Source organism: Stegodyphus dumicola, chromosome 5 (genome assembly GCF_044657685.1).
Source record: "Stegodyphus dumicola isolate Sdum_Otavi_A_Nest chromosome 5, ASM4465768v1".
In the NCBI taxonomy this organism is placed as follows: domain Eukaryota; kingdom Metazoa; phylum Arthropoda; class Arachnida; order Araneae; family Eresidae; genus Stegodyphus; species Stegodyphus dumicola.
The window spans coordinates 150,010,056-150,035,977 of NC_140772.1; the positions used below are offsets into that span (position 1 = coordinate 150,010,056).

At 31.2% G+C, this 25,922-nt stretch overlaps 2 protein-coding genes across 3 annotated transcripts in view; one reads left to right on the forward strand and one right to left on the reverse strand.

Annotated features, from left to right (window-relative positions):
- Positions 1–680, forward strand: part of Dhc64C (dynein heavy chain, cytoplasmic) — a 289,295-nt gene extending 288,615 nt beyond the window's left edge. For both annotated transcript variants that reach the window (XM_085817195.1, XM_085817194.1), the window contains exons 90-91: positions 5–35; positions 363–680. In XM_085817195.1, the coding sequence (XP_085673321.1) occupies positions 5–35; positions 363–500 (169 nt within the window). In that variant the 3' untranslated portion in view covers positions 501–680. The remainder of the gene's footprint in view (positions 1–4; positions 36–362) is intronic.
- The window catches only part of Rpp14a (Ribonuclease P/MRP subunit p14 a), a 35,417-nt gene that overhangs the window by 3,359 nt on the left and 6,136 nt on the right, over positions 1–25,922 (reverse strand). The window contains exons 3-5 of the mRNA XM_085817198.1: positions 2,407–2,483; positions 970–1,048; positions 766–849 (exon numbers count right to left, since the gene is read on the reverse strand). Of these exons, the coding sequence (XP_085673324.1) occupies positions 769–849; positions 970–1,048; positions 2,407–2,483 (237 nt within the window). The 3' untranslated portion in view covers positions 766–768. The remainder of the gene's footprint in view (positions 1–765; positions 850–969; positions 1,049–2,406; positions 2,484–25,922) is intronic.

The window sequence follows — 25,922 nt, forward strand, 5'->3', positions numbered from 1 at the left end:
TTAGGAGAACTGAAGAAAAGAAATCAACACCAGAGGTAATATAAAATTTATTTTTCCTGTTATTTAATATTTATAATTTTTAAGAATTTGTTCCTGCAAAATGTACGAAGTGTGAGGGGGATATATTTTCACTAGTAGCCAGGAAGTTATGCTGTATGGTAGCCAAGTATCATTCATAACTCCTTCCCAATCTGTTTCCCAGTGGGTGAACAATATGGTCCTTGGGATATTTCCATAGTTTTCTCTGTGTGTGCATTATAAAATATATTGTCATTTTAAATACTGAATTCTGAACACATTAATATGGTGCTTAACAATTTTCCATCATTAAAATATGCATTCCTATTATATTTTATTTTTAGGTGACACTTCCTGTGTATTTAAATACAACCCGTAGTGAATTACTCTTCACAGTTAATCTTCCTGTGGCTGGCCAACAGAAAGAATATAGTTTTTATGAAAGAGGAGTGGCTGTTATTTGTTCATCAGCTCTTGGTTAAATGACTGTGATGAATTTTTTGTTAAATTTATGGACCACATAATTTCATTTAATTATTAGGGCAGCTGTGTTATTTAATTTCTTCAAGACTAATTTTGAAGTTATGCTGTCTTTGAACATCTTTGTATTTATCATTTTTTAATTATTTTTATTTGTAAGCATAATAAAAACTCAAAAAGAATTGGCATATTTATTTTAACACCTAAATTTTGTTAACGATTTTGGAAAATGGTTTACATATAGATGAAGAATAAAGCTGTGACTACCTTTCAAGTATCTGTGCAATCTTCTGTTTTTTTGTGAAAATATATACTACTATTTAAATTCAGACAAGCAAGAACTTGAGTTACCTAAAGGGAATATGAAAAAACACAATGAAAAATAGTTTTTAGAAAAACAAAAATTTTTAAATATTATACACTTTTAAAATACTTATGCATAAGAATTATTCAAATTCAGTCTAAGCCTACCTTAAATATTCTAAACATACATTCTAAACCTTCATAACTGGTAAACAGAGAAAGAGCACTCCATACTTTTGTGACATCCCTGTAAGCAAATTATGATAAACAAACATTATATATATATATATATATATATATATATATAATTATTAGTCGAAAGATATTTAACTTTTTGGCACAGCTGAGATTTTTGATTGAATAATTAAAATATATCTGGTGCATCTTATCTAGCTTAAAGTAACTAATGATAAAAATCTGATGTGCTTTGTAGTATAGAACTTTTAATGCTCTCTTTCTTGATTTAAACTATACTAAAAATTTTGTTTCCCTGACTGTAGCTTCCTTTGATAAAACTTACAAAAATATATAAAAAAATCATTTCTATGTAAATAAAAAATTTGTCCTGAGTGTAATATTTGATTAAACAATGGTAAAGATGTATTACAGATTAACATTTAACAAAAGGGAAAAAATAAGACATTAAAAAATAATTTGAATATTGGAATCGCATTCTCATCAAACAGTAATGTTTAAAAAATGAAAGAACTGTTCAAAAGATGAATTTTACATAAAGTATGAAGCAAGTATGAAATCAAAAAAAATTAATTCTAGGAAATATACCTTCCCGGGAGTTGGGTTGGTCTGAATACTTAAAGTTATTAATTTTGGTTTAATTTTCTTCTCTGGAAAATTATCCTAAAATAATTGAACTTATTGAGTAAAATATACTTATTTTACTGATGTTCATCAGACAGTTTCAACTGGGAGACAAGCAAATGTAATTTGTTTTGTTAAACTCTGACTGTACTGTTTCTTTCCCTAAGTTTGAATTTGATTTAGTATGTGACTAGCAAACTATTGTATAAAGACAATAAATTATATCAAAATATGCAGTCATTTTGATGTATTTTGAAGTTTGTCACTATCCTCATTATGTTGTTTCATAATTATTTAAAACTGACTGGATTATATAGCAGACAACAAATGTATTGATCACTGTTCAGTGCACAAGTATCAGACAAGTTTGATCATCTCTAGACATAAACATTTAAATTTCATTAATTTTGAAAAACTTAAGTATGCTTCTTTAGAAAATGAAATATTATAGTTGTCTGATCATACATCATACTAAAGTCTTTCCTGAAGATATGAATTAATATCCAACTATTCAAACCATCTAGATTCAACGTTTCATCATTCCAAGCAATTTTGTTTAATTTTGAGTACATTGCCATGAGATTTCAGATAAAATACTTTTTACAATGGTTTGATCAAAGAGCATTTCTTTTCCGTAATGAAAGTATCTTATTTTGTATTATCATTCCCTTCTCTATGCAAAATAGTTTTGAAAATAGTACAAGTATCTTTTTTTAAAGATAAAAGCAATGAAAACTAAAATACTTAATTTTAATAATTTAAAGAAACTGGAATTATAAAACAAACCTTGCAGGTAATCTAATGTATGCTCTTCTGTCTTCTGTTCTGTACTTGAGAATATCTATAGGAATTATGTATCCCATCTGTAAAACAAGATTTAAATTTTAAATACTTTTTAAAAGTGATATACAGTAATAATGCAATAGGCAAGACTGATGAAAAGCCATAAGTAAGTAGAGATATAACTTTGCATATGAATTTTTTTAACAGAATCAAGAGCTAAAAACTTCATTTTTTTAAAAAAAGTTTGAAATGAAAAATGCAGCTTTCGTACAGAGCAATAATGCAGCTTAAGCACTTAGGTAGTGCTTAAGCTGTAGTAATAATAATAAAATAGTATGGAAATGAATGTGCTGCATAAAGTGGAGTTATTTCAATGCCACTGTCTCCATAAATTCATCTTGTCTGATGACTTAATTACTTTTTTCATTGTATAAAATTTCTTCATATCAAGCTAATATTTTATTTTTTGTCTTGTATCTATAATGTTTGTTATTAAAATCACTATTCTCCAAAATTTGTAACCTTTTTTCAATTGAGCTAAGACTTTCTGTCAAGTATGCATTTGTTTTAAGTTTTTTTGGTGGATCTGAGTTTAATATGTTGACTTCTCCAGAAGTGATTTTCTCATGCAACTCTATAAACTCATTGACTGTAAGCTTTTTGATATGTGAGTATAAAAGCTCATTGATATAATCACTATCAACTTCTAAATCTAATTATCTGGCAAGACCGACAACTTCTGTTATTTGTCAACTTCATCAACTTCTGGCATTGTTTAGATCTTGCTTTTGAAAAAAAGAATGAACAAATTTTCTTCTACGCATCAGAATCAGTACAGTCTCCCCCCATTTCAAGACTTTTATGGCATCTAAATCACTGCATTGTGACCCAAAATCTTTAACAGATGGCTGATTGTTTTGCTTCATAGAGTTATTTAGATCTTCAAATGATCATCTGATGTATAAACCCTCAATGTTTTGGTATCTTCTTGGTTCATAGGGTAAAGCAAGTTGGCTGTTTGAAGTTAAAAAAAAAAAAAAAAAAAAAAAAAAAAAAAAAAAAAAAAACCACATTTACATCTGAGTCAGAATTAATTCAAGTTGCAGGAGGATGAACGAGGTGCATTACTAGTTAGAAGCAGAATTTTAAATGGAATTTATACTGGCAATAACAATTCAACTTTGGGTATACAGTGATGACTAAACTAATACTCAAAAATGAAAGTTCTCACGCAAGCTTTAGAATTTGATTTCCAAATCATGGCCAAGTCAGCTTTAGACATATTTTTAGATTTTCAGAGTAATAAATTAAAAGATATTCGAACTTGCAATAACTAGCTTCCCACTATCTGTGTCAACCCGTTTTTAAAAACTTGGAAAGATTCTCCCCCCCCCCTGCACACACTGCACACACACACTTGCAAAAGAAGTTCTTTTAGGCATCTTTGTCCAGAACAGGCTATTGTCATCCATATAAAAAAGATGATTTGGTTGCTATAGCCACTTTCCTTGATCATAACTTTCAGTGTCTCATGAAAAGAAGACATCTCTTACTCTGCACTTTTTACTTCTCTACTCTTCATAATATTGTGCCAGTTACAATGAGTTTTAAATCAGTTAAATCATCCATTACTAAAGTTTTCATATTTGACTGTTTCTGTAGTTTCTTTCTACTTATACCTCTGAAAAATCAGTCCAGATTAATAACATATACTGTTCTGACTGATTGAACAGTTTTTAACCACTTGCGCTACGACTAAACTTCACGGTTGCGGTGCCGTGCACTATGATATTACAAGCGGTAAAGTGTCTCATTTACACTGCTCCGCGTCTGCGAGTGCAATCCAGAGCTGTAACTTGAGAAATAAACAATCTTGTTAGGCAACTTGTGCACCACGTTATTTTCATTTTTGCATTGAGACAAAAGCATCTCGACGTGCGTGGCACATCTTTTTGGCGCAAGTGGTTAACTCTTACTTGATTACCACTTCAAAATTTCTGAACTGGTTCCATCTATGCAATAATGCTTTACTTTAACAACTGGGCATTTTTCACAACTATGAGAATTATATTTCGACTTCTTATTATGAATTCTAATAGTTATTGTTAAATTCACAGATTTTCATTCCATCATCAAAATCCTTATTTTTGTGTTTAAGTTTCAGCATTAGTGTTTTTCTTCTCTTTTACTAGAATCATTATTACCTTGTTTAGATGGCATGCTTCTTTTTTAAACATTATAAAAAATGTAACACAAAATAATAATCCTAAGTTTTACTGATTGTCCTGCTGTAAAGAGAAAGGGCCCTGAAACCACTTGAAAGGTATAATGTGAATCATTCAATTGAGGAAAACTAAAAATGAAGAAGTGCCAGTTTGTTGAGAAATCTCTCAGTTTCCTAAAATTTAAAAATGCAGAAGTTTACACCATTTAGTGGTGCTACTTTGGTAGACGGTTGCATGTATTTTTGGCGATTTACGTTGGCGAGGTTTTCACAGTCGTCAGCCATCTTGAAAAACGCCGTTTTTACGTATTTCAGGCATAGTAAAATATTCGAAACTTTTAAAAAATCAATATCGTTAAAAATAATGGATTAATTTTTTGTTGAAAATGTTGTTTTTTAAGATGGCTGGCAAATGTAAATAAATACATTTACTACGAGTATAAAATGCTAAAGTAAGGTTAAATTATTACTTTCATATAATAGAATAAAAACATTGCGCCAACATTTAATTGGAATAAAATATTATTTAAATTGAATATTGAATTAAAAACATCATTCTAATGTTCAAAAGAATTAAAATTTTTCATATAATTAAATTCAAATCCTTTAAAAATAAGTTTTATAGGATATAATTATTTAACATTAAAACATATGTGGCAAGAAATATCTCAGGAATTTTTTAAAACAATGTATTAATTTTTTAATAGAAATTGAAGTATACAATTATAAAGTAAAAGAAAAATATGTACTTACATTTTTTTAAAGTATTTTACCTGTTGTATGTTGATAAGTACCAGAAAAAAAAAAAAAAAAGATTTTCATTTGTGATCTACGTCCCTCGCACTTCATCGAAGAAGCAATTAGCGAGGTTTCCTCCAAAAATTTAAAATAAATTTCCTCTGACCCTTGTAACAATAAATAAAGCTTTGATTAGGAAAGCAAGGTTGGCCAAAATAAGGTCTCAAACGGCAATTTTTTATTCTGATACCAATAATTCTTGGTAATTACCAATAACAACATTCATATTCGAAACAGTCACATCCATTCGCTTTGAAATCTGAAGAATTCGAAGATATGAATAATAAAATTTTAAAATGGAGCGGTAATGCACAAATATTCAGTAACCAATCAGGGAGCTGATTACATCACGCATAGAATTAAAATTATTTAAATAATCATTCATAATAAAATCATATTTAAAAAAAATGCAAAATTAAATTGTATTTTAATATTTAACAGCCATAAATAATGTTTAAAACAGATTAAATTTATAAATATTAAAACCAATTACTTTTAAAATAATGTGACGTCATTCATTACATCATTCACAACATAAAATTCCATAAAATATCATAAACAATAAAATTTTTATTTCAAATAAAAATGCAAAATTAAATTCATTTTTATTATTTTGAAGTCATAAATAATATTTAAAACATGGAATTTATGGATAATAAAATGCATTATTTTTTAAATAAAATGACAACAAAGTATCAGTTACCATAAATAACTTGTCCAGCAATGGGTTTACCATAAGTCGTATTGCTCGCCAAAATCCGTGCAACCGTCTACCAAAGTAGCACCGAATTGTTTATAGCATTGTTTACTCAGTAGTGAGATAAAGCAAAATGAGAGACATTCATGTCATTTGCCTCAAAGTGGAAATTGATTCATTCACATTAAGATAGTTTCCTCGAAGAAAATTAATCCAGGTAACTGTATTGTGTGTTGAGTACTTCTCTTCAGAAGTTAAAATTATATTTGGACATTGTGTTACATCTGCACTTTTGTTTCAAGTATGACGCTGATAAACACATACATGCTGTGAGGTAAAGGACTGCATAATTTCGAGTTTGCTGAAGTTGGGGTATTACTGTACTCTTTTCTTTTAATGAAAATATATTTAAAATTTTATATAAAAAATTATTTTAGTTATCATTATATTGTTTGATTTGCACACTATTTTAGAAACAAAGTAAAAAAAAAAAATGAAATAAAATTTTTTCAGCTTTTATTTAACTTTATGAAATGCTTCAAAACAAAAATCTACCGCAAATGGATCTGTTTCTATAATTAGCACGTTCTTATATGTAGTAATTTCTGATAGAAGAGTAAAATGGATATTTATTTAGGTTTAAGCATATACTCTTAAAAAATATAACAGAATGCTGAGTGTAGATTAGGTTAATTGATTAAGGCAAAGCAGCTTAAAGGCTGTTTGCCTTTGCACAGGACCTTTTTAGGAAACCGGTTTATATCTGTGTTGTGTCACATGGGAAAAACCAAAGATGCAACCAGCTCCTTTACTCGAATTCATACTTGGGTCAAACTACCAGTGTTTGACTTAACCACTTGGCCACCATTATTTTGCTTAACAGAGCACTTTCATTAAACAAGATAGATCTCAGAATGTTATATATATATATATAAATTTAAACAAACATGTATATATGTAAAAAGCAAATTTAAAGTTAAAAAAAATTAAAGTTATTTTTTTTTTTTTTTTTTTTTTTTTTTTTTTTAAATGTGCAAACATATAAAAGATTTAATTTTTGAACTAATCTACAATATCCTTTAAATTCAGATAGCATAAGCAAATCAAGTGTAAAACCAAACCATGAAAATAAGTTTTCACCAATTTAGCAAATTAAAATTAATCTAAAAAAAATTATTTATTTAATGCATAAGTGAATGACTGTTGAGCAGGTAGGAGACAGACTTATCAAGGGGAAGTTGCCTCCAAACCTAACTTTTCAATCATTCAATTCGTGTTTCGTCATTCATGCAGGCAAGGGTAAAAGTCAAAACCAAAAGTAAAAACATAGTGAAGAATGTCCAAAAAGAAATACCAATAAAGTGGTACCTTGAGAAATTAGCAATTAAAAATTAAAGTTCTGAAAGGAAAATACCAATAATGAAGTATTTTAAGAAATAGGCAAGTTAAAGTCTAGTATTAAATTAAATTTTAAATTTACCAGAAAAATTAATTTAGAAACCATTGCATTTTAGAAACCCTTGTCTACAGAAACCTCGCCGACAGGAATATGCATATCAATTAAAAAGGAACTAGACATAATTTATATAAACCGATAAGAAACTAAAACGAACTAATTCATAATTTATAAAAAACAAATATATACTTAAAAATATATTTACATATCTAGAAAATACTTAAATATTAAAGTATGTTAATAAAAATAATAATAATATAATACATAGTTTAGATAAGTTCTGGCAACAGTGAGTGTTGTCGTCATCAGGAGATCGTGCTTCGCGATACTGTCGTTCAAAGAAAGCTATAGTTTGTAATTCCAAATAAAAAGCATCGTATTTTTGCTCTGCTGTTTGTTTTCTCTATTTTTAGAAATACCTTTTTAGGTTATGTATTTTTTAAGAAATACTTTTTTAGGTTATGGGTCAAGCAAGCTCCCATATTGCGTCAAATGTTATGAATTGATGTTTTCTCGAAGAAATGGAACTCGTTAAGCCTAATCAAGTAAGTGTTTTATTTTCGTTATAGCAATCGAAAGTTGTTTAGAAATCAAAGTATGGAATTATCTAAGGTCCAAGTAAAGCATTTATCAGGTGAAAGCGATTGGCTTACATGGAAATACAGGATAAAATTTGTTTTAAATTATCATCCTGGTGCTTTAGAAATTGTAGAAGGAACTATAGTGAAACCAGAAATTCTTCCTGTAGATGCTCCGATTGCTCAACAAGAGAGATATAATGAAGTTGTTAAGAAGTTTCAAAATGCAAACACTAGTGCTATGATGGTATTAACGAATTCCATGACGGAAGAAACTCTGCAAAAAGTTATGAGATTTCAAACTGCTAGAGAAGTGTGGTTGGAATTACATAAGTTATTTGAAGCATCATAAGAAAATCAATTGTATAATATATGCATGCAATTTTTTTCAATTCAAGTGGAATGAAAATCATAATATGGCGGCTCATCTTTCTAAATTAAAAAACTTATAGAATGAGTTGAATTCAGGACTTGAAAAGAAAAATGAAAATAAGTTACCTGACATACAATTGCAAGATTTTAGATGTCTTACCAGGACAATACCATTTGTTTAAGTCAACTTGGTTACTCTTGGGTGAAGACAAAAGAACAGTTGATGAGTTAACAGCACAGCTTTGCTCTCATGAAAGAGAATTTAAAAGTCATGAGAAAGGCAACACAAATGAACAAGTGGCATTAGTAATGTCAAAATCTGAAAAACAAAAGCAATATAAAAAAGACAAATTCAGAAGAAAACCAAGAAAAGAAGATATTTGCAATTATTGCAAAAAGAAAGGACACTGGGTAAAAGATTGTAAACAGTGGATTGCTGATGGAAGACCACCCAAGAATAGGTTAACGAAAACCAATGAAGGAAATACAGGCAGTGTAATACTGATGTCCATTGACGAAGAGGCTAAGACTGATCAAACATCTTTTTGGATTGATAGTGGAGCTACAAGACATATCATGAATTGTTTCACGTACTTTATGAAGTTTGATAGTCCCTGTAGCATCAAGGCTGCTGGAAAAGAAACTTTAGTTGCTCTTGGTAAAGGTACAGTATGTGTCAAAACAACTATTGGTAGTAAAATCCAAAGAATTTACCTTAAAGATGTTTGGCATGTCCCTGAGATAAACAGAAATTTATTTTCTTTACTTGCTGCTCAAGATAGAAATCCGAATAGTAAATTTATTTCAACAGTTACAGAATGCTGGTTAAAGGTTAATGGTCAAGTAGTGCTTTTTGGAACTCGCAAAGTATATGGTACTTTATACAAGGCAGCTATCGAACCTATTATGCCTGATAAAATTATAGAAGTTCATGCTGCTGAAGCAGACAATTCCTTGTTAGAATTGTATCATCAGAGATGGGGACATCAAGATAAACGTCACATTAAGAACATGCTTGAGAAAGAATTAGGAATTAAAATCCCATTTGAAAGAAAATTGTGTGAACCATGCATTTTTGGCAAAGCACACCGTTTACCATTTGGCATAAGAAAGCCAGCCAGCAAGCCTGGTGAATTAATTTCGGCTGATGTCTGTGGACCTTTTGATGAATCTTTCCAGAAGAAAAGATACTTAGTTGTGTTTAAAGATAGCTACACAAAGTTTCGTTATGGGTATTTTATCAAGGAAAAATCTGCTGTTGTAAATATGTTACAACACATGCTTGCACATGCTAAAATTTTAGGACATTCAATCAAAGAATTTCTCAGCGATAATGGAGGCGAGTTTGACAATGACAAAGTGCGTGCTATTTTGCATTCTGAAGGTATAACTCAAAGACTAACAGCACCTTATTCTCCTGAACAAAATGGCTCTAGTGAAAGAGACATACGTACAATAATCGAAGTGGCAAGAACATTTAAGTACTCAAATTCTGAAGCTCATTTTCCTGCAGCAATGTGGGCTGAACTAGTCAACACTGCCATATATGTACTAAACAGAACTGGCAAATCATCAGTAGAAGGCATGAGTCCTTATGAGCTATGGTTTAAAAAGAAACCTCGAATTAAGCATCTTCATATAGTAGGATCTGTGTGTTATGCCCATATTCCTAAACAAAGAAGGAAAATGGATAATAAGGCTACAAAAGCTTATTTAATTGGTTATGATGGAGACGAAAGATACCGACTATGGATCAAAGAAACCAATAGTGTGATCTGTTCACGGGATGTTATATTTAACGAAAAGCTCACAAATTGTGAAGAAAGGGTGCAGTTACCTATTCAAGATCAAGATAGCCTAATTTCTGGCTCTGAACATCAACAAAATTCAGAAAAAGAATACAACAAAGAAATATCTGGAAATATATCAGAAGAACATTCTGAAAGAGAAGAATGTGAAGATATTAATTTGCAAAATAATGCACAGCCAAGATACCTAAGAGATAGAGCTGACTTGAGAAAGCCAAAGCGTTTTGAAGATTATATAATGATAAGTGAAGCTTTTATTATTGATTCTAAAGAGCCCGAATCTTATGAAGAAGCGATCAACTGTAAGCAAAGTGTTAATTGGAAAGAAGCTATGGATTCAGAGATGAAATCATTGATAGAGAATGAAACATGGAGTTTAGAAAAATTACCAAAAGATGCTAAAGCTATACCATGCAAGTGGGTTTATAAGATCAAAAGGAATCCTGATGGATCTATTGATAAATTCAAGGCTAGACTTGTTGCCAAAGGATGTACTCAACATTTTGGAGTTGATTATGATCAAACATTTAGTCCAGTAACAAAGTTAGGAACTATTCGTTCAGTTTTGAGCATCGCAGCCAATGAGAAAATGCATCTTTCTCAGTTTGATGTCGGTTCAGCATTCTTATATGGAAAACTTGAAGAATCTATATACATGCAGCAACCAGAAGGATATAGTGACGGTTCGAAAAAAGTCTGTAAGTTGAAACGCAGTTTGTATGGACTTACACAATCATCACGCTGCTGGAATAAATATTTTGGAGATTTTGTGTCACAGCTGGGCTTCAAGACAAGTGAAGCTGATCCATGCTTATATATAAGAAACAATAACGGCAAGAAGCTAATCATATGTTTATATGTAGATGATGGTTTAGTAGCATCAACAGATCTACAAGAATGAAAAATTTCTCAGAGAATTGAAGTCGAGATTCAGAATCACAACTAAACCAGCAGTATACTTTCTTGGACTTGAAATTAAACATCTTGAAGATGGAAGTATTAAAATTAGTCAGCAAGCTTATGCAAGAAAAATTCTTCAAAAATTTGGGATGGAAGATTGCAAGCCAGTGTCAACTCCTATCCTGAAGGAAGGTCTAACTGAAAAGAAAAAGGAAGATAAATCAAACAGAGAAATTTTTCCTTATAGAGAAGCTGTAGGAGCTTTAATGTATCTTATGTTAGGCACAAGACCAGATTTAGCTTACTGTGTTGGCATTCTATCACGTTACCTAGAAAATCCTTCGAAAGATGATTGGAAAAAAGTGAAACGTGTATTCAGATACATAGCAGGTTCTCTAACTAAAGGTGTTACATACAAGAATAAATACAAACCAGGAATTCTAGAATGCTATAGTGATGCAGATTTTGGAGGCTGTCAAGAAACAGGAAAATCAACGAGTGGAGTAGTGATATTATATAGTGGTGGAGCTATATCATGGATTAGCCAAAGGCAATCAGTTGCTGCAACTTCGACGACTGAAGCAGAAGTAATTGCAGCTAGTGAATGTTCTAGAGAAGTAATTTGGTTAAAGCGACTATTTAGTGATGTAACCAAGTTACGTGAAACTCCAGTAATTCAAGTAGACAATGCCGCTGCAGTGAGACTGTCACAAAACCCGGAGTTTCATCGACGCACAAAACACATTGATATCAAGCACTTTTTCATACGAGAGAAAGTTCTAGAAAAGGAAATCATTGTGCAGCAGGTACCTACAGAAGCGCAAGTTGCTGACGTAATGACTAAACCTTTATTTAAACCGAGACTGTTAATTCTTTGTGATAAGATGTGACTTTTTTTTTTTTTTTTTTAATTTATTATTATTTTTTTTTTTACAAGGGGAAGTATTAAAGTATGTTAATAATAATAATAATATAATACATAGTTTAGATAAGTTCTGGCAACAGTGAGTGTTGTCGTCATCAGGAGATCGTGCTTCGCGATACCGTCGTTCAAAGAAAGCTATAGTTTGTAATTCCAAATAAAAAGCATCGTATTTTTGCTCTGCTGTTTGTTTTCTCTATTTTTAGAAATACCTTTTCAGGTTATGTATTTTTTAAGAAATACTTTTTTATTAAATACTACAGAAAAATACTTAAAAGCAAGTAAATGTAGTAAGTTTTAATTCTAACTTCCCTACCATATTAGCAATGGGGGCCTGCAAAAGTATTTCCTAAGTGATGAAAGTGTGTTCTGCAAATTATATAGATGGCGCTTAGGTAAGTAAAGTTGAGTGCCAAGCTGCTATGATGTTTTATTAAAAATTATGTAAACTTTAATATTAAAATATTTAAATAATATAAATCTAGAAAAATTAAAGACTATCCTAAACGTAAGTAATTCGAGTTTTAATTTAAACTGACCAACTATTTATGGTAGGGAGTTTAGTAGCTGAACCAATCAAGAGATGTATGTTTGCTCTGCAAATATCATAAAAAGAGTACTCTAATTGAAGTAAAGTAGAGTTAAGTGGTTATTGTGAATTAATAAATGTAAACTTGTTTGTAATGTTAAATATGTGTTGCCAAATTGTGTAAATAATGCAAATAATTACGTTAAGTGAAAATTGCAAATTAAAAAGTAATTAAGTAAAACTGAAATGTTTTAAAGTAAAATTTAAAATTTAAATTAAAAAAAGTCTCATAATGTCTTAAAAAAATTCCCCTCCCCAAATTTTTTATTTATTAAATTGAATTCCTTAAAAAAAATTTTATTCATTAAATTAAATGTAAGTTAAAAAAGAAAATTCCTAGAAATTTCCCATAAATTCCTTAAAAAATGTTTATTAAAAGCAAAATTTAAAGAAAGAAAAAATTGAAAGTTTTAATAAACTTGATTCCAACTGGTATATCAAAACTTTACTAAATGCTGGCTAAAGCATGGAAAATTAGAAGAAGATTAAAATCTTCACTCAATTCGGGCTATAATTGAGACTTTTGAAAAGAGTTGGCCCTTTATTAGTAAAAGGAAAGAATCCAGTATTGATTAAATATACTTATTTACAATAAAAATTTACAAGATAATTCCTTTACTCTTCTATATCCTTCATTACCCTCCAGCTAAAGTTTAATGCAGTCTTTCCCAAAGTGGGCGATAATGCCGCCTTGTGGGCGTTTGAGACCTAGAGGGGGGCGTTAAGGGGCCCAGAAAAAAATGGGGGGCGTTGACGTGGGTTAGGGGCGATGGTAGATTTGTAATTTCATTTACTTTATATTTTTAATTTCACTAGAATTAAAACCTACCTACTACACAATAACGAATACTTAGTTTATATTTCTACCCTGTATGATGGTATAAAAACTTAAAATACTTAACATAGATTTCGTAGGATAGCCCGCACGCCGTATGCGCATACGTTGTAAAATGTCGAAAAGCATACAGCTGTGTAAATGCATGCATCGCCAAATGTGGCAAACATTCCGGGGGGGAAAGACTAACTGTGGGAGCCGGTGCACTTATGATGTGCTCCGTAGACGTACTGTCCGTTTTCGTTTGGAGAAACCTTCAGCGCTTTTACGCATGCGTCAGGTCTGCTTCGACTTCATCAAAATAGGGTTGAGACCACGGAGTATAAACAGTCAATATTTCTTACTCTTTATATTTAATTATGAATAATATAGTTCAGCATAACCAAGCGTTCAGAATACTTAACTGAATTCAAATCCGAATTCTATTTTAAAATGTTTTGAAATCAATTTGAAACATACTTCTCAAATAACAAAGATATGGAAATTTTTAACAGAAAACGATAAAAATATCAAAATCAAAACTGACATCTGATTCATGAAAAAGAATAACTTATTATGATAGTACAGAAAATTTACTGACTGAAGCAAAAAATTCTATAAGCTTCATTAAAATTTCGACACATTTTATATCAAGCTGTGTATCTAAGCATTTTACAAAATGAGAGACGCGAAGAAACTATTCTAATTAAATTTAACATATATACAGCAAGTATTATTACTAGTAATATGATTATTTTTCTAAGGGGGAAGGACTGAAAAATAATCATTAAATTAATCATTCATAAAAAGTACTACAAGCCTTACAGCATGAAAGCTGTATATTAATTTTATAATTTGAGGAATAAAATACAATCATTAGTGAGCAGAATATTATAACGTTGATAATAACGCAATCCATGACATTAAAAACATAAACATTTTTTCATTCGGTAGTAAGCTTCGCTGCCTGGCTACTCAAAAAATGTTTACATTTGGAACTACTAAGATGGAACAACAGCGCCATCTAGTGAACGCAACATTTTAGGACCGTTTTTCTACTAGGCAGTTTCACCTCCTTCATTATACTCCGTGGTTGAGACAAAAGAGAAATGTTTACTTAACATGCGTGCTTCCGTGCTTCTGAAAAACCGGTCTGAGGAAAAAGTCCATCTCAGCGTATCGCCCCTTTTCAGAATAGAATCGTCGACAGGTGGCGGTTTTGCAATACGAAAATGGACTGTACGTGGTAGCAATCGGCTGGTTCATCGATACTTGTCCTAACTTGCTCAGTACGATTGAGCCTCGAAAGAGATAAACGAGTTTGTCCGTGTTGTCTTATTCCTGTCGGTGCTTGCTGTATTTAAATCCTATATAAAAGCTCGTAATTTTTCTTATATTTTCATTAGTGGTTTCACGCGCTATCTTTAAACGAGTATTTAAGTTTAACACTTTATTTACATATTTTTGAAAAAAAAATGTTGTAAGCAAAAAAGAAGAAACGGCAATACAGTGCAGAATATATTAAATATGGATTCATAGAAAATTCGACAAACCCATCTTTGCCTTTGTGCCTTCTTTGTTCAAAAACATTTTCAAATGAAGCGATGAAGCCTTCAAGACTTCAAGATCATTTAAATAAAATGCATTCAGATAAGGACAAAAATGTAGCCTATTTTCAAGATCTAGAAAAGAAGCATAATGCTCAGCCAAGTGTATCGAAACTTTTTTCGATGGCTGCTAAGCAAGACGATGACGGACTTCGAGCTTCATACAATATCTCTCTGTTAATTGCTCAAACAGGTAAACCACACACCATCGGAGAAACGTTAATTTTGCCGGCGATAAAAGAAGTTATAACTACTGTGCTCCATAAAACGGCGGCAGATATAATTCGAAAAATTCCTTTGAGCAATAATTCTGTGCAAAGACGAATTGATGAAATGGCTGAAAACATTGAAGAGCCATTGTACAATCATATGAAGACTAGTCAATTTTCAATTCAGTTGGATGAGTCCACTTTACCAACTAATGAAGCATTGTTGTTGTCTTACATGAGGTTCATTAAAGATGAAAAAATATGTCAAGAACTTTTATTTGCTAGAAATTTAGAGACAGACACAAAAGGAGAAACCATATTTAAAACACTGGAAAAGTTTTGTGATGAAAAAGGAATTCCCTTAAAGAATATTATATCAGCTGCTACAGATGGTGCTCCAGCTATGACAGGGTCTCAAAAAGGCTTTATGTCGTACTTAAAAAACAAAATTCCTGATGTGATTGCTGTACATTGCGTTATACATCGACAGCATTTAGTTAGAAATTTAAGTGAACGACTGTTTCAATCATTGCAACATGTCATCAGAGCAGTCAATATAATCCGAAACAACTCTTTAAATTATCTTAAAATACTCTTTAGATTATTTAATCAGCTTTGTGTTGCTAATGATGAAGATTTCAACAGATTGATCTTTCACACAGAAGTACGTTGGCTATCAAAAGGAAATTGTCTGACTCGTTTTTACAATCTGTTGAGTTCTTGGAAATCAAAGACACAGCATTGCGCGAAAACCTCATCACATCAAAGAATGATATCGCATACCTGACAGACCTTTATACATTGTTTAATGATATGAATCTCCAACTTCAAAGCGATGACTTGAACTTAAAAAAAACAAAAAATATCGTCGCTGCTTTCGTAGCCAAGCTGCTCTTACACAAGAAGAATATCGGCAGACGTGAGTTCCATAATTTTCCCAATTTATCAGTATACTGCAACAACGAGGACTTGCTCGTCTACTGCCAACATTTGGAAAACCTTCACGGTGATTTCATTGAAAGATTCCAGGACATTTTGAAATTGGAAATACCAGACTGGGTGTTAGATCCTTTTTCAAAAGTCAACATAGCAATATCACCCCAGCTGGAAGAACTTATAGAACTGACAACGAATGAGGAAATAAAAAGCAAATTTAAAAATGGCTACCAACAATTTTGGCTACAAAAGTCAATTCCGCAGTTGTACCCTGGATTATGGTCGATCGTTCAACAATTTTTGATATCATTCCCATCGTCATATTTGTGTGAACGTGAATTTAGCGCTGTGACAACGCTGCTTATTAAAAAGAGAAATCATTTGTAAGTTACCAAACGCGGCGACTTACGACTGTTTATGAGTAAAATTGAACCTGATATCAACACACTTGTTAAAAATCATCAAATTCATCCATCCCATTAGATTAGTTTAAAAACTAAAATTGATTATCTATATATATTGTTTCTTTTAATTTGATTAAAATATATTATTAATATTATAAAGTTGCGTTTTAATTGCTCTCACTGGTAAAAATTTCTAGTTTAGAATGTAAGTTTAAACACCAGAACCGACTAATATAGCACACTATAACTAAATTAATTAACTGTGTTTAATAATTAGCAGGTCTAGGTATTCAATAGTATCTTGATTTGTAATCGTTTTATTAAGTGTTAAACTATTTGGGTAAATTTTGAATTGCTCAAAAGCAGAATTATTATTGAAAGTTATAATATCATTTATGTATCTAAATGTATGTACAAATAGCTTTAATTCATTCTTATTTAAACTTAGTTAGAATTTATATTCATAAGTAAAAAGAAATAGGTTACATATTTGTGTAGAACTGTTTGCTCCCATAGGAATTCCTCTCACTTGCTGAAAGATCTTATTATTGAATTTACCATAGTTATTAAATAATGCACAATTCAGATAAGTATTCCATCTTTCAATACAAAGGATGTCAAGTATGTCAGGAAAAAGTTGTGGGAGTTCCATTAAACTAGTAAAAATTTCTTCTAATGGTAGAGAAGTATAAAGGTTCTCAAAGTCACAGGAGTCAATGTTCTTGATTTCTAAACTTTCCAATCTGCTGAGAACTGGAGCATTATTATAAATAATCCAATTATAGTTGTGTTGTTTTTAACAAGTTGTTGGATTAAATTACAGATTTTTTTTTAAGTTTAATTGCAAATATGTAATCTATATTCTTTTTATAATTATTTGTACCATTAGCAATAAATCTAAATTTGAGTGGTGATTTATGAAATTTTGGGAGATCATATAGATTTGCTAATCTACTGTAGTTAGATGGTTGTGAAATTTGGAGTTTCTTATGAAATGCTTTTAGCTTTTTTGCAATAACATTTTCTTGTACATTGGTGAGTTTGTAAGTAATGGCATTATTCAGTTCAGTATTAATTAATGAGACATAAAAAATTTTTCATATTATGCTAAAATTATTATTGGCGTTGTCAATTTTGGTTATTACGAACTTTTGTTTCAAATCTTGCAGTAAAGGAATGAGAATATTCCACAGTAAATCTCTATTAAATTCAATCCTTCGAATTCTTCGGTTGAATTCTTCTAATACTTCATGTTTCCAAGCCATAAAGGTAGAATTTGGAATATTTAATTTGTAACTAGTTTTAACTATAAATTCGTCTAGATTTTATAAATATATATATATATATATATATATAAAGGAAGTAAATTGGCTAGTTGATATAGTTTAACATATTCAGTTAAGATTTGCATAAAAGAACAAGGAATTAAAAATTATCAATGAGAACCATTAAATCAGAGTTTCTTTTAATTGTTCTCTTACCAACAATATATGCACAAACAAACAGTTTTGCAGAATTCCACTTATTCAACATAAGAGGACTGGAGAGTGAATGATAACATTTAACAACTCAAGATTAATTATAAAGTACATTTGCTGAATAAAAGGCAAAATTTTGCTACAAATTTAGTGCAATTAAAGACCGACATAATTACTGCATATTGATATCATGATGTAATTTAATCTTTCGAAACCTACAATTATAAAATCATGTCAAAGATCTAAAAACAAAGGACTATTAGTATACAGTCAAAAGTCGTTAATTCGGACACCCATAACCCGGAATGATCTATAATCCGGACCTCAAAGCTAATAACTTTCTGCGCATGCGCCGCGTTGACACATGCCCGTAAGACCTTTACGACTGCGCCGTGTGCGCAAGTGCAGAATACGTTTCCGCGTGCGTGTTTTATGTATAACGGACGGTATAAGCTAAAATTATCTAATTATCTATTTCAGTTAATGTTGATGATTACGTTGTTCCTTAATCTTCGAATTGGATCCCTTATTATTTTTTGCAGACTGTAAGAGCAATTTTATAAAAGTAAACTTGAACTTTCGATTATGTCAAATAGAATTTCCGATGCTGGAGCTCCCAAAGGATCTACAAAACGAAAGTATGTTTCGATGTCCATCAAACAAAAAGTGGAATTGCTTCAAAAAATGGATAAAGACATGAAGAAGGTGACAGAGAGGTTAGTGAAAACGAAAAAAATTCGATTGACAAGTTAGTCGGTATTCTCGGCACAGCAATTACGGGACTCGAACAGCGGAACTTTGTAACTGAACAAGAAATTATGTCTGTTTATAGAATTAAAGAGAAAGTATTATCACATAAAACGAAGCAACTTAAACAACTTACATTGAAAGAAATGTTTCATAAAGTAAACAAATAAATATTAAGCTTTTTTTTTTTTTTTTTTTTTTTTTTGTAAATTTTGATACCCTTTAGATCATAATTGTTCTTTATTTCATAAATTACGGTTTCATATTTTTAATTTTAGAATTTCTGCACGCCATCTTACGAGATTTAAACTGATGATCTATAATCCGGAAAAATCGATAATCCGGAATCGCCGAAGTCCCGACGAGTCCGGATTAACGACTTTTGACTGTATAATATATTAAAGTTATACAGCAGAAAAGAAGTACATTCCATTGGATATTAAATAAATTAATACTCAACAGAATGTCTTTTGTAACATAGCAAATTAGTTACAAAAATTGTTAATGTGATTATTTTCCGGCAGTTCTCTTGATTGTAGCTATGTTGTACTAACATAAAAGCAATAAGGTGTCAGCAACCATTATCTTAATTGGCTATTTTATTCACATTAAAACTATTTCAGCAGATTTTCCTACAGATGATTTTCTCTGTTTGCTCAGGTTCACGTATAGTATAATTATTTCCAGTAGCTTTAGTCAGTTGACATTTGCTTTTTCTCAGCAATTCTTCGAAGTCTTCAAATTTGTTGAAATGATATAGTGAAATTTTCAAAGTGTTTCTAAATCGCTTAAAAATCAGTTGTTGCAATAACACTTAGTTAAAAAACATTGAAATAATAAATAATTTCTAGTATGACTTAGGTTTTTGAAGGCATGCCTAATAAAACATAATGTTGGCTAAATGAATTTATACTATATTTTTAACCCGCGAAGACGCGCGCTACTTTTAGCTACGCGAGGACGCGCGTCGGGCTCCGTAGGCCCGAAGCGTTATTTCTTAACAAAACAAAAATAAAATTGCTTGTTTAATTGAAGAAAAACATTTAAATTATAAAAAAAGAGTGTATAAAATGTAAAAATATACTTTTAATTTAATAAGTCTAATAAAATTGTATTTTAAACAATTTTAAGGCTGAACTTATTTATCATTAACAACAAAAATTAAACTGATGTCGAGCGCAAATGAAATTTACTAATAATTTATGCAATATTAAATTTTTACAGCAATAATTTAAAAATAAAACTTGCGTTTCACATTTTTTTGCAAATAATCGTGCTGTGTTTACCATAAACATTTTTCAAATTTGTAATTTCCAGTCCGCTACTCAAAGACTGTAAACTTTTTTGCAATTTTCAACGAACTTTTTAAAGGCATATATTATCGGACCCATTTTATTTATCTCCCTTCTAGAAGGGCGATTTCTTATGTCATCAAACAAACATCTCATTACAAATAAAAAACGTTTGTTAGACATTGTTCGATGAAAAATATCAAGCACTGTTTCATCTGTCACCCAAAAGTAGAGAACATTTACGTGAGAAGCCTTGTGGAGTCCACCAAAATAAAGAAGACAGAAAAATGCTGTAATAGTTGTGGATCGAGCATCCCTCTATCTTCCGAATTTGACGGCAATGGATTCGATATAAATGTTCGCACAAACTACTAGAATTTTTACTATTATTTTATCCATAAGCAGTTGCCAAGAATTCATAAGGGAGGATACAAATTTTGCTTCACAAACATTTCCGAGCAATTTTCTCACAATGTTGTGAGCAAGAGTTCTCACAGCAAGTCTTGGTTCTTTTTTATTCCATTTTGTCACATTATATTTGCCATGATAACAATTCGCTGACGGACACAAAATTACTTAATTCATTACTAGATTCATGGCTTGAGTCTAATGCCTCTTCAGAATTCGATTGGGGATCACTAAACTGTTCTTCACCAACTATTTCTTCGTCCTCTTCATTAATTGTATCTTTATCAGTCGACACTTTGGTTAATAGTTTCTGTAGTCTTTTCATTTCATCGTCATAACTCAAATAGCAAGACCTTTTTGCAACTGCCTGATCTCTTTCACAATTTTAAATGACAATACGAGAGCGCGCCTCAGGCTTGAGAAGCCCAGTTACTCAGTTTCTGAGATAAGATGAAGGGTTAAATTCCGGAAAGGCTTGTGAATGACAAGTACTTGACCTTAAACGCACCTACTGAGAAGGTCGAAAAATTTCACCAAAAGGAGAAATTTTTGTATTACGTTTTTGTAACATTCTCGCGGGTTAACTGTGTCCTATTGCATAGCTTGGACAAGTGCAGTATACTGTAGTTATTATGCTGATTTCTAGAAAATAATGCACTTCAATTCTTAATACTGAGGCTTAGATGCTTAAGGGGTTACATGGGTTTCACGGGTTCAAAAAATCGATTTTTTTTCTTATTAAAATCTACAACATCTCTCGAATATTGTCCGAAAATTTGAAGTTGATCCTAGTAATAGTTTCGGAGATACAGCCTTTTGAAGTGGCGCGCTCAAAGCTACCTGGGCTCCGCTTGCCGCAGTTATAAAAGAGCAGCTGCTCGCCTGCTTGTTCATTTGTCCTTTATGGCTACTTTTCTCTTTTTCTAAGGGCAACTAGTTGAAATACTTCATTTGGTGATCACTTGTTGAGCCACGAGGTTTATTTTGAGGTTATAAGTGTCCAAAGTAAATTATATTTAAAAATGCCCAAAGTTTCAAGATCTCAATTAGTGGCGGTGCTCGTAGATCCAAGAAACCCAGTCGTTCAATCCTAAAAATCCTGAGCAGCATGATGATTCTTTCATGAGCACATCAGCAAAATTTGAAAGGTGAAAATAAAGAGCACGTGCCAGAGGAAGCCACGCTCCAGTATTCCACCATCGATTTTTATCTTGTTTTTTCATCGCTGTCGTATTTTGTGCGGTGTTCAAACGTCATTGAAAGTGAAGGTGAAGAAAAATTGTGTAATGGAAAAGTAAACTTTAAACAATGCTCGAAATTCGGTCTGGGATTTAAAATTGAGGTAGCATGTGAACGATGTGAGCCGAAATATATTTTATCTTGTCAAAAAATTGACAGAATGTATGAACTAAATAGGCGGTTTATTTTTGTCATGAGATTATTGGGTTTAGGGCTTGCCGGATGCAAGAAATTTTGTGGTCACTCAAAACTTTAAACGCGTTTTTCTCAAAACTATGTTTTTAAAGTCGGTTGTCAAGATTTCTCGAAGACTACTCCACCAATCTCGATGAAATTTTAAACAGGTCTTCGAGATACAATTTACAAGGACTTGGACGAAGGATTTTTTTTTTTTTTTTTTTTTTTTCATATTGCCACGAAATTTTTATTGAATTTTGCATTTTTATGTAAAAACCGCTGTCAAACATTTAATTTTCAATATTTTTTTTTTTTTTTTTTTTTTTTTTTCCCACTTCAGATGATTCTGCTAGGAGTTCTGCTGTCAACGCGAATGCACCTTTTTTCCGAGGGCTCGCCGGGAATGACGTCACAATGGCGGAGTCTTTAATATTTTTTTCTAAAATTTCAGAAATTGTTTATTAAATGTGTGCCTTTAACATAATAAAAAATTGAATTAAATATTTCATTTATTATATGAAAAAAAATCTTGAAAATACGCAGTTTTTACTCGGATGAAACCCATGTAACCCCTTAAATTACTACATGATTTATTTACAGCATGAAAGAAATGACTCTACAAGACTTGCATAAAATGTGTTATCTTGTAAATTAATATTTTATTTTATGAAGAGTTGAAAAATTACACAACAGAGAACTTTAAAAAAAAAAAAAAAAAAAAAAAGATGTTTAGTTATTTTCAAAACAAACTTGCTCCATATATGTTTAGTGCATTTAAAATTTTTCTAAATTATAATTTTTATTCCACCTTTACTTTCAGTAATCGAATTTGAAGTACTTTATGCAATGACAGAAATGGTGTATTAAAAAACAAATATTTTAGAATGAAAGTTTTTCTACCGATAAAAAATAATTAGATTACTAAATGCAGAAGTCCCTGACTGTCATGGGGATAGATTTGTGCAGTGATACATAATATCGCATGACTAGGAAGCCATATTAAATAATGAGTTTAATATAATATAAGGTATTTATATGGAGTTTGAATATTTCTTTCTAAATTAATTAAAAAACAAACAAAAAGAATGTAGAAGTTTGAAATATTAATTGGGTTAAACAACCAAAGTTAATGCAGTAAAAATGTTGATAAGTACTTATGTTATTAATGGAGAGGAAAAAGAAACGTTCTTGAGTTTTGTTTCTTTTTTTCAATATCTGTATAATTCTTTGTACAGCTGCAATAAATTTTGAATGCCTCTTCTGAACATGAAACCTTTGCTTCAAAAGTTTAAGTTATAGAAGAGGATCACTTAGCTGTTTTCAAAGAAAAAAAAAAATCTCATTCATTGTTTTAATTAAAAATCTCTTAATACTTCCTACATCCAATCATTCTAATACTTCATTCAGAATTGTGATAAACTCCTGATAATCATGGCATACGATCATTCCTTCTACATCCATTCCCATGTATTACTTCAAAAGCTTCTCCTGTATTTAATAATTTTCAGGTATGGTATTTTATTTAGAGTTTTGTTAATGTTGCTAAAAACTCGAGTCAAGAAACATTTATTGTAGAAGATTCAATATCATCCAAGACAATTTATGAAAAGTTAATTTCAATGTTAAAATGTGTATGAATTCTAAATCATAAAACCCTGCTACCTACATGACAAACAGAAGTACATATGAAAACGTATAATAAAATTTAAATACAGGAAGCTCCATCAACAAAATATTGGACATTTAACTGCATACATTCTGTGGCAAATCTGTTCCTTTCGTGAAGATGTAGATGATATAAAATTATTCATCAAGGTTCTGAAAGTTACTCGATTTTATACAAAATTATCTTCATTCTGAAAGGGTTTCATGGCATTCTCTTGCTCCCTTCTTCTACTAAATTGGTACCTTCTACAATTCTTGAAAAATTCTCAAATTTATTCAATCTGTTTTGGTTTAGTTTACTTGATTATGGCAAAGCATTTTTATCTCAGTCACCTCTTCTTCTTCACTGGGCTATCTGCCTAATGGGAGGGATGCTTTTGTGTAGGACTTTCTAAACAAAACAGGCTGGTATATACATTTCAGATGGGAAAAACCATGAAAATACCCATGCAGCTAGACTGCTTGCAGGATTCGAAGCTCGGACTGAACTACCAGAGTTCAGTGACTCAGCCAATGGTAGGCCTACTTAATTTTGTCAAGCAAATTGTAATTATCTGCCCATGCAAGGGAATGCCTCTATGAATGATTTTATTAGAGAGAATTATCATATATACTATACACATGGAGAAAACCACGAAAGCGCCCATGCAGCCAGATGATTCATTAAGTTTCAAACTCTGAACCAAACTACCAGTGTTCAGCGACTTTACCACTCAGCTGCAAAATTATTCAATTCAGGACTATCTGGGTTAACCAGTGTCAATTTACGACAGAGCTTTACCTAATTTTTTAAAATTCAAATCTGTTACTTCCATTTCCTATAATATATTTAATATCTATGAATTTAAAACTAAACTTTTATGGAAAAAAAGCATATCACGCATTTTCCTCTTATTTTATGAAACTGCCACATTCCTGTGAAAATTTCTGTCATATGAACAGGCTTAAAGCAAGCAAGCATGCAATATTAATTTATATGGAAAACAATTCTTAGTGTTAAGTATAACACCTGCTTGGCACTTGTCATCTCCAATCAAAAAAAAAAAAAAAATCATATGGCACAAAACCTAAAATAATACTAATTTCACTTGCTACTACACACAGGAATGATATGATTACTATACAACCCAAAATAAATAGAAATAAAACATATAATGTAGTTTCACCTTTAAAAATTGGAAGATAATGAACAGGTTTAGGTGATGACACATTAAGCTAAGTTGTTGAAGATTAGGTGGTGACAGATTATATCAACAATCTACTCCCTTTAGTTATAAAAAGGTTTAGGAAAAACAGAGGGTTTGTATCTATCAAATTCTATCTATTCTCTGTGTATCAACCTGAATGTCATCACTAGATAAAAGAGGTTTTCCATTTACTGTGACTGATGCAAAAGTTTTGAAGTATGATGGTATGTTTGCCTGTTTATACTGATACATTTCCTGTTGTATAGTTCGGTACTTTTCCATTTTGTGGCGCAGGCGATAAAGTCGCCAAAAATAGCACAACCGATGCCAAACGGAATATCTTCGCTGGTAACCTTTTACGCCTCATTTTCAAAACAAGTCGCAGCCATTTCTTATCAGATTGATAAGTTTCTTTCAATACTGGCATACAATTACATAGAATTTTTATCAGATAGTTCAATTTCATGGCCTAAGGCCATTCGCAATAATTAAGTCAATTAGGATGCAATCACACTGCTCACCCAAAGGCGAAAATATAGAAAAGGCAAAGTCAAGGTTTAAATCCATCAATTCTAATGAGAATGCACTAACGAAGTTAACTCTTTCGCATCGAGAGACGACCAAATCTGTTTTCAACAAACATCGAAAACGCCCGTGTTTACGAATTTGTCTTAAAATAGTTTTCCTTTCCCCCTTGCTGCTCTTGGAGGTTTTTCTGCTGTTTCTTCCATAGTGTGCAGTTTCACCTTAGGGCCGGATTGCACCTGCGAACGTCAATAGCTTTCTGTATTTCTCCTTTATTTGCTTCAAAAGAATGATTGACATGTCTTTTAACAACTCACGAAACCAATGGGCCATGCACTAACGTGAAGGGGAAAGAACTAGGTAAAAAATAAACGAGGCATTGGGGCGGTTTGCCGTTGCCTGAATGAACGGGCGACTTCGATGCGAAAGAGTTAAGCACTGAGGTTTTACATAATTTCTAAGTAAGCTATTTGTATGAATTGAACTA